The 13346-nt window shown below is 46.0% G+C and overlaps 2 protein-coding genes across 5 annotated transcripts in view; one reads left to right on the top strand and one right to left on the bottom strand.

The window, feature by feature from the left end:
* Positions 1 to 8569, bottom strand: part of TTC7A (tetratricopeptide repeat domain 7A) — a 171622-nt gene extending 163053 nt beyond the window's left edge. Inside the window, exons 1-3 of one of the 4 annotated variants that reach the window (XM_017811687.1) lie at positions 8389 to 8569; positions 5584 to 5747; positions 3822 to 3990 (exon numbers count right to left, since the gene is read on the bottom strand). In XM_017811687.1, coding sequence (XP_017667176.1) covers positions 3822 to 3990; positions 5584 to 5747; positions 8389 to 8554 — 499 coding nt within the window. In that variant the 5' untranslated portion in view covers positions 8555 to 8569. Of the gene's footprint in view, positions 1 to 3036; positions 3071 to 3821; positions 3991 to 5583; positions 5748 to 7475; positions 7584 to 8388 lie in introns of those variants that run through there. The other 3 variants (XM_017811688.1, XM_017811691.1, XM_017811689.1) reach the window with 3 other exon arrangements.
* Positions 8570 to 10152: 1583 nt separating this feature from the next.
* On the top strand, positions 10153 to 13340 carry MCFD2 (multiple coagulation factor deficiency 2). Its single transcript, XM_017811692.1, has 4 exons — positions 10153 to 10266; positions 11045 to 11193; positions 11904 to 12063; positions 13181 to 13340. Exons 1-4 carry the CDS (start codon positions 10195 to 10197, stop codon positions 13310 to 13312), a joined length of 513 nt encoding a protein of 170 aa, XP_017667181.1. The 5' UTR covers positions 10153 to 10194; the 3' UTR covers positions 13313 to 13340.
* The last annotated feature ends 6 nt before the right edge of the window (positions 13341 to 13346 follow it).

The raw sequence follows: 13346 nt of genomic DNA, 5'->3' as shown, positions 1-13346 counted from the left end.
TCTCACAGTCACTAGACAGAAGGCTGTATTGTACAATACCATGCACTTCATCCAAGTGAGATGCCATTTGAAGAGGTGATGAATCACCCCAGAACAGCCAGCTTCTGACTGTACAGAGAGGTCAGACTGAAGCTGCACAAATTAACCCACCCCAACCTGCAAATGGCCAATAATACAAAAATTACTCCAGGATGGACTGGGAGAAAAGGAGAAAAATAGGCAGTGAGACATTTAAAACTTTAACTCACTAGAAACCCATTTGCAAACTAACTATCATTTGCAATCCCATGTTATTGCTGTACACCTTCCTATTTCCAGGCTACCCCACTCCAGGTAGAGGAAGTCCACTGCCTGGCCTGGCAGCTGGTCTGACAGACACCAGGAGCTCCTCAGCACAGAGCTGACTCACAGCACAGCAGCTCTGATGCCACACATCCATGACCATAAGGCAAAGTCCCTCTCAGTCATTACAAACGTAAGACCCACACATCACGTGAACCCTGCCTGAGGTTCACTCAGGCTGGCAACACCTGACTCAGTTAACACAGGTCTCCTCATGCTTACAGGCAGCACAGAAAACATTGCAACATCATAGAAACCTCTTTCTTGGAACTTAGGTATGCTGAGGCCCTGGCTAGAGCTATACCATCCTTCGCAAGGGTTAGGTAGTGACCTACCCTACTACCAGGAAGATTTACTCACTGGGAACAGAGAGAGATCTCTGCAGGGTTTCTGCAGCAAGCAGGGACAGAGGGAAACCAGTGAGCTCTGACAGTTCCACATGTTGTTCTGAAGTCTTTTTTGCCTGCTTGTTTCAAATGGACAACATCAGGTAACAAAGTTACAACATGTCCCAAGTGAATTAGAAGCAAAGTTTGCTTACTCAATACTGTTTTATGCAACACAGAGAGCTGCTTGCATCAGAGATTACCTGCAGTACTGTGAACTGAGCAGAGGATTTGAGGAGGGATTAACTTCATGGAGGATGGGGAAGAAGGAGACAAGTACGAACCAACCACCTATTAACTAACCATAGATGGTAAAATTAGTCATAGTGAAAAATCAAACTATTGTCAGAGCTCCACTCACAATGCTTACAGAACTTCTCACAATATGGGGATTTAGAAACAGGACAGGAAGCAGCAGTCAGTTGAAAAATTGGAAGAGCCTTGCCCTCTCTGCCATTTCTCCTGTGCCTGTCCCCACATTTATAAAGAATTTTAATATTTACTTCTTGATACTCACTTTGAGTGGAAGTCTACTGAGCAAGGCAAGCAAGAAACTTTTTCCCTGTTCAGCACCTGCAGTTCAATCACGAGGGTGCAAATCCATATTGCTTCTTACCGTAATATGAACTTACTATATACTCTGGACCTTCAGAGGAAGACCCCAGAGATTTAGCTCAATGTCCAACCTTCAGTGCTGTGGAGGTTAAAAGGTGCTCTAAAGAAGAAAACTCGTTTTTGCTGGTTCACATTTCATTTCTACTACTGACTTCATCTACGCAGCTCCTCCCAGCGTATCTCACATCTTTGTTACATTTTTGTTTGTTTCCAACATTAAGAGTGCCAGCATTAAAAAAAATAAGCCTTTGATTTGACTTTTCTTTTTTCTGTGACCTTTCCAGCCTAATCCCCGGTGCTTGAGAACCTACATTGCCATTCTGTATACAGGCACAACACAGCAGTATTAACTGCACAAAACCAAGGTAGTTTCAAGTTACTGCTATGAGGGGATACAAAGTTCTAGTGTTCAACTAATGCTGGATGAACAGGGATATTCTATTAAACCAACTGCTTTCTCCCATTTCTGAAAATGTGAATAAGAAATTAAGCAGGAAACCTAACTTCTGCCCTGAAACAGAGAGGACTATAGCTTTTCTGGATTTTTGCCTACATGTCTCCTGCAAAAATTTTACTACCAGTGACATTCAAGAGTATCTTTAAAGAAGATTTAAAGCAGGTTTCATCTTTAAAGAAGGTTTCAGATTGCATAAGTAACCAATAGTTCAACCAAAGTCAGTAATATGGTATGGATAAACATAATTTCTGCAGAGATACCAAATTAAAAAGAAATAAGAAAAATCTGTAGCATAAAGCATATATGAATTTTAAATAATTCAATGCCATATAGTTACTTGCCCTGCAGAGGTAGCCCAGAAACACGTTTTAAAATAAAAATTTAAATCTACACTGCTATTGCCATAGCTACCTGTACAAAATTCTAACATAAGGGATTATTTCTTTAAGACTGGGAGGTTGAGTAAACAGCATGAGGGAACAGTGAGTGTCCTCTCCAGACTCAGCTGGACAAGCTCCACTCTGCTGCACTTTTCTCTGCCAGAAGCTTTGGTAGAATACTGAGTGACTTACTATACCCTTGCTATCCTGGCTAATCTGAAAATAATCATCATGGAGAAAGAATGAAGACTGTGGAGCAGTGACAGCACAAAGGTTGCTCTGCAACGGCAGAGGCTTCACATAGTTTATAGGAGCAACGCAGTATTTACATTCCATGCTAAACAACATGGGGAAAAAACAAAAAAAGTGCAGCCTGATGCTCTTGATGCAAACACCTCCACATCTTCATATGCAAGTTAGGCAGTCATTACAATCCAAGAGGTATTATATGAACGGTGTTATTCCATCACTTTCCACACACCCCTTATCATTACACTCACACCTCGCCAAGGGTCTTATCCAGTTCCCAGTGAGGACAGTGCATGTCCTGGAGTGCACCAGCAGCTGCTCTCAAATAAACTGCTAAGAATGCACTGGCAGTTACTCGCTCCTCTGAGCCACGCAAGTGTGAGCATGAGTTACAGGTAAATTAGTCCTGCTCCACAAAAGCTCATTAATGAAGCGGATTCAATCAGTACCACAGAAAACAAAAATCAAAGCAAGCAAAGCAGCACAAGCAGGGTTTCAAAAAAGCAGAATGACACTGAGATCACGAAACACTCAAATTATTATCAGTAATACTAGTAGCCCAATCAAACAGTATTTTGGGTTGATTTGGTTTCACTATTTTACATACCAGTTGAAGGTATCTGATCATCAGAGTTCTCATTCACCTAATTAGCTGGTGGACATGCTGAAAAGAGTAGAAAGCAGTAGATAGGTAGCAGTACTTGAGCAACATTTACAAAGGAACTGAAAGCAAATGAAGGAGAAGATTACTGATCTTTTTCTCCCCCCAAGTCAAAAACTGACTAGGGTCCTCCTCTCCCCAACTCAAAAAGGAAATGCAATTTCACTACCCATAGAGGTAGTTTTATTTAGAATCTCAAATAGTGCAATGTCTGTAGAGTTACAAGGGACGGAGAGACTCCTGTTTGTACATAAGGTCTAATACTGTGTGACATGCATTGCAAAAATATACTACCTACTTTGAAAGCACATATTCTGTTAGTCCAAAGTTTAAAACTTGGAGGCATTGTCCTTGCTTAATTCACATAAATCACTGAAATTTACAAGTAAATGAACTCTTTGTAAGATAAAGTCCAGGCCCCAATTCTGCCAAATGCTTGATTTAGATTTTCCCAAAATGGACACACAGCTAAAGCATGTTGCTGACTTACAGCCAAGAGTTATCACAAAATTTCCAATTTCAAGCTTTCCTTTACAAGCCAGCCAAGTTTAAAAACCATGGACTAAAATTCCATAATGCCTTTAAGTTTAAACTACACAGACCATATCCAGTAGGATTTTCCATAGCATACATCTTTGCCCTAACTCTGCTCCAATCAAATCACTTGGAGAAATATCTTCAACTTCACCCTAAAACCAGCATGTTTCAAGTACACATACATGGTCCTTTACCTTTAATAACAAAGGCTTCAGTTATCAAACGCAGCACGTACAGAGGTTCATCTTTGGTTGAGAAGTCATCAATGCCTGCTCTCGCATACATGCTGATGGCATCTCTGTAGCATCCCTCCACATAATGAAGCTTTCCTAGGATCAGCATAGCTTCAGTCATATACTTAGGCTGAAACAGAGCAGGGAGAGAAAGAATGTTTACGTGATAAAATAGCAGACAGCAAAAATGAGGTACCCCAGAACACATTAGCGCATTCAGAATGCTTTCCTCTCACAACTGCTAGCTCCACACGCCAGAGTAGGAAGGATTTAAGTGTCTAGAGATCTTAGGGCTGTGCTCATGACAGCAGCAGGCAACAAAGGTCAGGCAACCACTTTGGAGCTTCATTTACAAACACACAGTTCCAAGCCACGTCTTTGGTTTCAGCTGACCTGATCTGTGGTTGGTGAATTGATGGACATCACATAAAAGGCTGGCATTGTCAGAACTACCTGCACACACACAAAGAAAGCCTCCTGCTTTTAAACTAAGCAGAAAGCATGACTTTTTAGGCAAGTGCTCCCCTCTCCTCTGTATATTTAATTAGACAGTGAGAAAGCTCTCCAGTTTTCTTAAGTTGTCAAAGAATTTTCATGCAGCAGTAGAAAAAACAGAAGGCACATCCACTATTTCTAAGATTTGTTTCCTTGAAGGACTGAAAACACATCTAACAAAAACCTCAGTAAAATACATCTGTTCAGACCCTCTGGAAAGCATGAAAAGGTTCCTAAGCCTTCCTACCCCTTTTTTAATACATGTAATCCACACAGGGTCAGTGCTGCATGAGCGGCTAAGTCACAGTTAACAAAGAAACAGTAATGGCAATTCATGCAGCCAAACTAAACATGAAGACCTGGAAGAATCCAGTAGTTCTGGTTGTCAATGGGGCTAAACTAGAAAGAGGGTTGGACAGACTCCCCTTCCTTACTAGCTCCATTTTACTTCTGAATAGGTTGACTTTCTAGAAGATAAGAAAAAGGAACTCCTCCAGAAAAGTGACTGCACACTTTCTCCTTGGAAATTAACATGTTAAAAGTATAATATACATTTCCAGGCTAACTAGCCTGTCAATTTTGAACCAAAAGTAATACAAGTCTAGAACAGACCTGTAATTCATTTACTTCTAAACCCGGTTATGAAACTGTGTGTCCAAGGACACCAAAACAGCAGCAGACATTGAGGCACAGTATTAAAACACTCCTGAAGCTCTGCAATTGAGTTGACAAGCAGCCATCAACCATGAACCCAGACCACAAAATAAAATGAAACCATAACTTCTCTGGCAGAAACTGAAAGAAGTGCAAGGCTGTAATCCTGGACTCACAACACAACCCTAAATTCCTGACAGCAACTTGCAGCACATTCTTCTCTGATCTGGAGCTGAATAGGTATACACAGCTCCCTCAGATCAGGAGTAGCAGTAGCTCATGTTATGTGGCCACACCCCACATCCCAGAGAAACCCTAAATATTTATCCTGGTTCTTTCTAATGAAAAAAAAAAAAAAAAGAACAGGATATGTACTATTTGTTTGCATATGAAAAAGCAAGTCTCACAACAAAAGATACTGCCAAGGGGAATTAGCAGTCCCTCAGTAATGCCTACAGTACAGCACTGTACATACAGGGACATGAACAGGCAACAATCACACCCTGTATCAGACTAATAATCATATGAAAGAAACATCCAGTTGGCAAGAATTATGATGACAGAGCCCACTTACTCTTAGTTTTCCTCTGCTTAAGATATTGGTCAGATACTGTTTAGCTTCACTCAGTTTTGGTTCATTCTTCTCTGTCAGTGGAATGGAGTCCTTCAGTTTGGCAAAGTTTTCCTTCAAACATTCTTCCAGCAGAACCTCTGCTAACAGCATACTCCCGTGGTCCTCTGAAGGCACACACCAAACAACAAGAAACATTGCTTAGTTCTGTAGATGATAAACAGAATTACAAAAAAAAACAACGCACCTTTGAGACACATAAAGGGCAACTCAAATGAGAGAAGGAAGAAATGGCAGACATAAAAAAAAAGTTCCATTAACTTCTATCTATTGGAAACAGTACGTTGCCTAAGAAAAAATGAAACTTCACTTCCTTATAACTTGAAGACTTTTCCCTAAAGAATCCTTTAATTTTGGCAGCACCATTCATTCCTGCATTGCCACTAATTGCAACAGTTCAGAATTTTCAGCACAAAACTCACTTTCAAAAGTGTAAGACCAATCTTCGCAAACACATCAGTGCATGCTTTAGATCTACAAATGTACAAGTATGAAATGAACGCTTTGGACGATATGGAAGCTGTGAATTTCACTCCAAAACAGTAACAAATTTATCTGAAAGTTCACAGAAAAAAGACAATTTAAATACTAAAGACACACAAGGTTTGATCCTCTGCCACAACTAACGTGCCACATTCTTTCTACATTAAAATCCATTCCTGTTCACAGTTCTACAGAAGAGAAACTCAAACATAAGCAGCAGCACTGGATACAGTGTGAAGCATCATGCAAAGTGGCAATCATGTGCTGAAAAGAAAAAAAGTTTCATCTGTCAGAGTACTTTGATTTCTTGCATGATGGGCCCAGTTCTGCAGTTACCTTATTCATAAAAGTCGTACCTCAATCAGTGGGCAAAAAGTTGTACCTCAATCAGGGTAACAAAATCTTTGTATATCAAAGAGCCAAGCCCTACATTTCATATATACTCCACGTTTCAAAGTCTAGAATTCTAGAATATGGGAAACACGACAGTGTACCTATTTCCATATTTTCAGGCCATGGGACAATTTATCCCCACTTTCCACCTATACACTACATACAGCATTAATAATCAACTCTGTGTGCGGGAGTGGTGGTGGTTTAGGGTTTTTTGTTGTTGTGGCCTAACTGTTCAGCTGCATATCAAATTGTAACGATAGCTCTTCCTGCTCATTTGCAGGTCTGCAACTAACTCGCATAAACAACGTACAGCTACGTAAAATGGGAAGCATAAATGTTCAAGTATATTCCCCCCTAAACTTGCATGCAATAATTTCTACATACTAAAGACCCTTCAGGTAGTCTTTAATATCTTAAAACAAACTTAAGGACATAGGTAAGACTACATACAATTAAGAAATAAATACACACAATCTCACGATGCAAACACTACTATTAAAAAAATCTAATCCAGGCAGACAATGGTTTCTAGAAGCACAAAACTGTACCCAGTCCCTTGCTGAAAGAAAAGTTCTGCAGCAATAACAAAGCATTACTCTTTCATAACCAGCAAGTTATGACATAGCAGCAAATTAACAAATCGTGTTTTTACAGCAATCATACTCTTGTTATGCCTCTTAATTACAAGGGAAGAAACTACTATGAACTCTTCAACTATTAATGCCCCCAAACTGCAGCGAGATCTCTGCACCTGGGAAGCACTGCTGAAACGCGACTGAAGTTCAAAGGTTGGCCCTGTGGTTCTCAGCACAGGGTTCGACCTGCATCATGTACACACACTTGGAAAGCCTCACAAATAAACATGTATTAAGCTACCAACATCTCCCCCACCATGCTTCCCACCGTGAAGTTTAAGGAACCCCTGGCAAGCTTCAGTTAACTCTAGGGCCACATACCAGGAACACTCCTCTACAGAAGGGCTTTATTCATAGATGAAGCTCCTGTGACTTCAGTGGCAGAACCCTTTGTACCAGTGCCACGGGTAGGACCAGGTGCTCTTTGCAACTTACCTGCTGACCACAAACATAGATTTTTACATTTCCAAGTTAGGCTGCCTCACTTATTGCAAGCGATTTCATTTTAAAAAAGAAGCAAAGTAGTGTGTTGTAACAGGGGGAAAAAAAAAGAATACATTTGCTATTTATGAAACCTGTTTTACATGTGAAAGGGTACTTGGACGAACCCAAGCCTTTTAAATAAAGCAGGGCCCTTCAGAAATGGAGGGAGGTAACACAAGGGCATCCAAAACAGGGTTGGGCAGGGGGCAAGAGGGAACGAGCACGACACGTATGGAGAAGCTGCAGACGGACATTTCCAAACGGGGCAGGTTTTGGTGGGTGGCCCGGCCGGGCTGGTTGCATCAAGGGCCGGCTCGGAGCGGGGCAGCCGCCACCTGCGGCCGGTGCTGACGGCGGCGGGGGCGGCATCCCGAGCGCTCGACAGCCGCTCCTCGCTGCCCGAAGGGCTCAGCAGCGCTGACACGAAGAGGAAGCGCGGTGTGATCTTCCCCAGCGCCGCTTCCTGGGCTCCCATCGCCTCTCCCGGGCATCGTTCCTTCTCTCCCGCTGCGGAGCCGGGGCGCTGACACGGGACACCGGGCGACCCCCCGCACTTCAGTGCTCCCCAGCCCGCTCCCGCAACACCGGGAGCTGCGGGGCAGCCACAGCTCCCGCCCACGTCAACCCACCGGGCCGGCGCTGCCGAGCCCGGGCGGTGGCACAGAGCGACCAGCCGGCCCCGCCGCCGCCCCGCGCCCGGGCGGGTCGGTACCGGCGGCCGCCCCGCTCGCCTCCCGCCGCCGCCGCTTACCCGCGTCCTGCGCGTCCCTCGCCGCCTTCGCCTTGCGCGGGGGCCGCGCCGGCGGCGGCAGCAGCTGCTGTGCGAGGAGCCGGAGCCGCCCCCAAAGCCCCTCCGCTCGGCACCGCTCGATCTCCGCCTCCAGCTTCACGTGCGAGTGCGAGCCCTTGGCCGCCATCTTAGCGCCGGCACGGACCCGCCCCGCCCCGGCCCGCGGGGTGTCCCCGGCGGCAGCACCCGGGAGGCGCCGGCGGGGCCGCGGATCCGCCAGGTGCCGGGAGGCAGGAGCGGGTGGGACGGTGCCCCGCCCGAGGGCTGCGGCCGGGGACGGCGCCTCTAACACGGCCGCCACTCCCTGACACCTCTCGCCTGACGCCCGGTGCGCGAAGCCACGTCCGGACGGGCGGGCGCTGTCCGGGCGTTGCGGAGGCGGCCCCGCGCGCCCTGCAACGCGCGAGAAGGGCCGGGAGTGCCGCTCCCCCACTGCGGCCCTCGGGAGTCACCTAAATCCCGGGGCTACCTGCCGGCTGCGCCCCACGGCCACCGCCCCCTCCTGCAACTTCGGCACAGAACCCCCGGCTGGTGCGGGAACTGTCCGGGCCTGGGGTTTGCTCGGGGGTTGTGACCTCGGGAGGCCAAAGCTGCGGCTGTGTAGGCGTCAAGTATGGGAACAAGGAGACCTGGGGCGTTCGGTGCGAGGGGAAGCGCAGAGCACACACAGTTTATAAACCACAGAGGGCACCGGCGACAGGGCGCAGGGGTTTCCCAAAGGAGAAGCGGGGTGAGGAGCCCGCAGTCCTTTGTGGACGGGGCTGTTGAGGGGTTGGGGGGGAAGTGCCTGGAGCAGGAGTGGCCGAGGACAGCCCTAGGAGAAGGACACACTGCCCCACTGTCCCACTCCCTCTCGGCTGTGCCTAGCTGGTGGGATCCCTGCGGTGTGCCCTTTGGAAGCGTGTTCTCTACATATGGGGCCAAAGCAGCCGAGGCCCTGCAGCACTCGCACAGAATCCCAGAATGGGTGAGGGTGGAAGGTACCACAGTGGAACATCTCCTCCAGCCTCCCTGCTAAAGCAGCGTCATCCTAGAGCAGATGGCACAGGATTGCATCCAGATAGTTCATGAACATCTCCAGTGAGGGAGACTCCACAGCCTCTGTGGACAACCAGTTCCAGAGCTCAGCCACCCACACAGAAAATAAGTTTTTCTTCATATTCAGCTGAAACTTCCTGTGCATCAGTTTCTGCCCATTGGCTCTTGTCCTATTGCTCAGCACCACCAAGAAGGGCCTGGCTCAATCCTCCCTCCCCTTAGATAGTTACAGACATCGATGGTGTCCCCTCTCAGTCGTTTCTTCTCGAAGCTGAACAGGCCCATCTCCATCAGCTTTTCCTCATAAGAGAGATGCTCCAGTCTCTTAATCCTCTTGTTTGCCCTCTGCTGGACCAGCTCCAGGAGCTCCATGTCTCTGTGCACTGAGGAGCGCAGAACTGAACACAGAACTCCAGATTTGCTATTACTAGGGCTGAGTAGAGGGCCAGGATCAGCTCACTTAACCGGCTGGCAATGCTCTTCCTGATGCACCCCTGGATCCCACTGGCTTTCCTGTCCCCAAGGACACGCCGCCTGCTCGTCGCCCTCCGGGACCCCCAGATCCTTCCCCGCGCACACGCGGTGGGCGGGGCCCCGCCGCACCTGGGCCGCCGCGAGGGCTCCACGTGGAGCTCCGCGAGCGGTGACGTCGGCCCGCGGGGCGGGACGACGCAGCCAATGGGAGGGGAGCAGGGGCGGGGCGCGCGCCGGGTCAAGGGTAATCCGGGGATGGTGTCCCGGGAATGGTGTCCCGCCTGCGCCTGTCCCGGAGCCCGCGCCACGGCCCAGACCCGCCCGGCGGTGCGTAGCTTGGCGGCGGTGGGGCCTCTCTGCCCGCCCCGGCAGCCGGTACTGGAGGGCGGTGTGCCGGGGCCTGGGCGGTGTGCGGTGGGCCCGGCCCCGTCCCGCTGCGGGGGGGACTTTCCCGGGGGGTCCAGCCGGGTCGGGAGCCGGGGGTAGGAGGCTGCTGGCGGCCAGCGCTGTGCCGGGGAAACCGGGGGTCGCTTCAGCTGGGGCTGGAGCACAGAGGGGCCGAACCCCCTAGCCCGCTCCTGGGCTCCCCTGGCCCCTCTGGAGCGCTGTATCCTGTCACTTCCCCGCGAAGGGAGCACATACATGGCTGCATGACGCTTTCCAAGCTGTACGTTCCTTAGGGCATGCAGTCTTAATAGAGATACTAATTAGATGCGGCCGCTTCGAGCAAAGGTAAGGGACCTTTGCTCCCATGGTTGTGGGGCAGGTCTCCCTGAGCCTGGCGTGGTTGGTTGTCTAGACGGTACATGAAAACACAACCGCACCTGAGGAGTGCACATCTGCTATGTGGAAAAAAAAAAAAAGTCATCTGAAAATTACTGCATAATACTACATGATTCTGTGAAATAGGGACCCTCACAGAAATCCTTAATTGGAGCTCCCTGTTTTTCTGCTTCCCAAGGGCTTGAAATGAAGCGAGTTCTTCTATTCTAAAACTCAGTGGGCTTCATTCTAAGTACTTGGTAAATCTGCTGAAAGTAGATCACATTTTTCATCTGTTTGTTTTTGGGTTTTTTTTTTGTGGGGGATGTTTTCCTTTTTGTAGGAGATCACAATGGCCCAAAGGTTGTTTAGATCACATCTGCTCTTCTGCTTTCTGGCTGCATTCTTCATCTCTGCCCTTGCTGAGGAACACGTAGGAGAGAGTCAACATGCAAATATTCGCCTCGATAAGAATTTGGTACAAGATAAAGAGTATGTGTTCCATGTTCTAAAAACGTAAACTTTACTTCTTAATGATTTTCTTATCTCTGAAGTCTTGTTACGTTGGACTTAAGCCTAGGGCACCCTGTTTCCTCAGAATGTTGTATGACTAGCTAAAGCCAGATATGAGACGCACTTGCTTGATAAATTTGTAGAGATATGAGACCTAGAAAGGTCTTTTTGGAACCTTTAGCCCTACTCATACTATGAAGAACTTCTTACAGAGGTCCTGCTTACCCAGATCAGCATACTTTGGACAAAATCATATTCTTAACAGGTAGAGTTAGAGGGTTTTTTTCTTATTTTCTTCTTCATACATGCAGAACAGTTCTAGCAGTAAATAAAACTCCCTAGAACACTTCATGGTTGACTGGGAAAGGTCTTTCTCCAGCTCCTGTGCTTTGGAAGACAACCAAAGGAGATTTTGGGCACTGCTTCCATTGTTTTGATAGCCTTCTAAGTAGGCCAGAAGAAACAGAAATAGCTATCTAAGGTGTTAAGGCCACTACAGCACCTGTAACAAACAATCTCTGTGTCCCCTTCATCTTAATATCAAACTGTAGCTTTTAGTTATCCAGGGTGCTTTTAGAATAATAGTATTCAATCAAAGACTAAATTTGATGTAAACAGAGCATGAAATATTAACTGACAGAAATGTTGTAGATTTTGTTTGTCTTTGGGGTTTTTTTTGTTTTTCTTAGGCACATCATGGAACACTTGGAAGGTGTCATTGAGAAACCAGAAACTGAGATGTCTCCACAAGAGTTGCAGCTCCATTACTTCAAAATGCATGATTATGACGGCAATAATTTGTTAGATGGGTTAGAGCTTGCTACTGCTATATCACATGTCCACAAGGAGGTAGGTGTAATTTTGTAAGGGCATGTGTGTTTGGAAACAGTTCTGACTCTGAAAGCAACTTACAATAGAACGGAACAATTGCAACACATCTCCAGTGCAGTTAAGAGTTTTGCCTGAAAATGAGATATTTTTCTTTCTGCCTGGTAGTTCTAGTTGCATTTATAAACGTACCAGCTTTATCACAGCTTTTCATGTCACACTGCGGTTTTCAAGAAGTTTCCATTGTAGTTTAAACTTTAGAATGAGGAAGGGCTGTAAAGTGAAAATGATTTTACAGAGGGCTTGTTTTGGTATGCAGGGATGGGGAGAAAGGGAAATTATCCAAAATGGGACATGAGGGTTTATAGAAATAGCATGTGATACGATGCTGTTTTCAGTGTCAGACTGTCACTGCTGTGGATGCATAGACTGTAGGAGATCTCTTGGATAACGTTAGTATTAGAAGAACCACTTATGGTCTGCCTCTTTCTAAACAAATTCTCGTTACAGCCACGAACATTTAAAGACAAAGTAGGAAGATACAGCCATTAGGAAGACAATATGAACACATTATCTCATATTGATCTGGAAGTTACAATTCAGGATAGCATAACTTCCTGCATACACCTGTGGCAAGAAAATACCGAGCCAGGAATAGAATAATGACTTGCTGTTTCTTGTGCAAAGGCACCATCTTCTCATTTGTTTGTAAGGGGTGTTTTAAGAATTTTATTGGCTTTAAGCTACAGTGGTAGATTTTTTCACTACTCCGTTACTGTAAGGTGTTTCTGTATTTTATAGAAACTATAGTGTCTATACTACATGAAGATCCAAATAAGAATACATCTGTTAGGTGATTATCCATCATTATACATTGTGCTATTCAGCTTTTGGAACTTTTGACTAAGAATATTAACCGAAAAGAGAGTGTTTTTTCTGAAGTCCAGAAAACCTGGACTTCATAGCTTCCACCTGATAAAAGTTGCTTATATTGATATAAACGTTGATATAAAACTTAGTGCCAAATTAGGCACCAAACATGAATGGCTTAACAAAAAATTAGTTGTCAGTAATCTGTTATATGTGCCAGTAGGTGGGAAAGACTGCTAAACTGTTCCATGTGGTTTTGTTTTTGTAGGAAGGTGGTGAGCATACCCAAGCCATGAAAGAAGAAGAGCTGATTAATCTAATAGATGATGTCTTAAGAGATGATGATAAGAACAATGACGGATACATTGACTATGCAGAATTTGCAAAATCACTGGAATAAGGTTTTGCTGGGTGTTTCTCCTTCTAACCACATA

The sequence above is a fragment of the Lepidothrix coronata genome, unplaced genomic scaffold, assembly GCF_001604755.1.
Source record: "Lepidothrix coronata isolate B3197 unplaced genomic scaffold, Lepidothrix_coronata-1.0 Scaffold33, whole genome shotgun sequence".
NCBI classification, from domain to species: domain Eukaryota; kingdom Metazoa; phylum Chordata; class Aves; order Passeriformes; family Pipridae; genus Lepidothrix; species Lepidothrix coronata.
The sequence above is the reverse complement of the archived record's forward strand: the minus strand, read 5'-3'. Positions and strand labels throughout refer to the sequence as shown.

Excerpts from the sequence above, each read along its gene's own strand:
- MCFD2 (XM_017811692.1), top strand. The coding sequence starts at position 10,195 with ATGGTGTCCCGGGAATGGTGTCCCGCCTGCGCCTGTCCCGGAGCCCGC. Across the intron at positions 11,194-11,903 it reads AATTTGGTACAAGATAAAGA|GCACATCATGGAACACTTGG; the intron begins GTATGTGTTCCA and ends TGTTTTTCTTAG. Across the intron at positions 12,064-13,180 it reads TATCACATGTCCACAAGGAG|GAAGGTGGTGAGCATACCCA; the intron begins GTAGGTGTAATT and ends TTGTTTTTGTAG.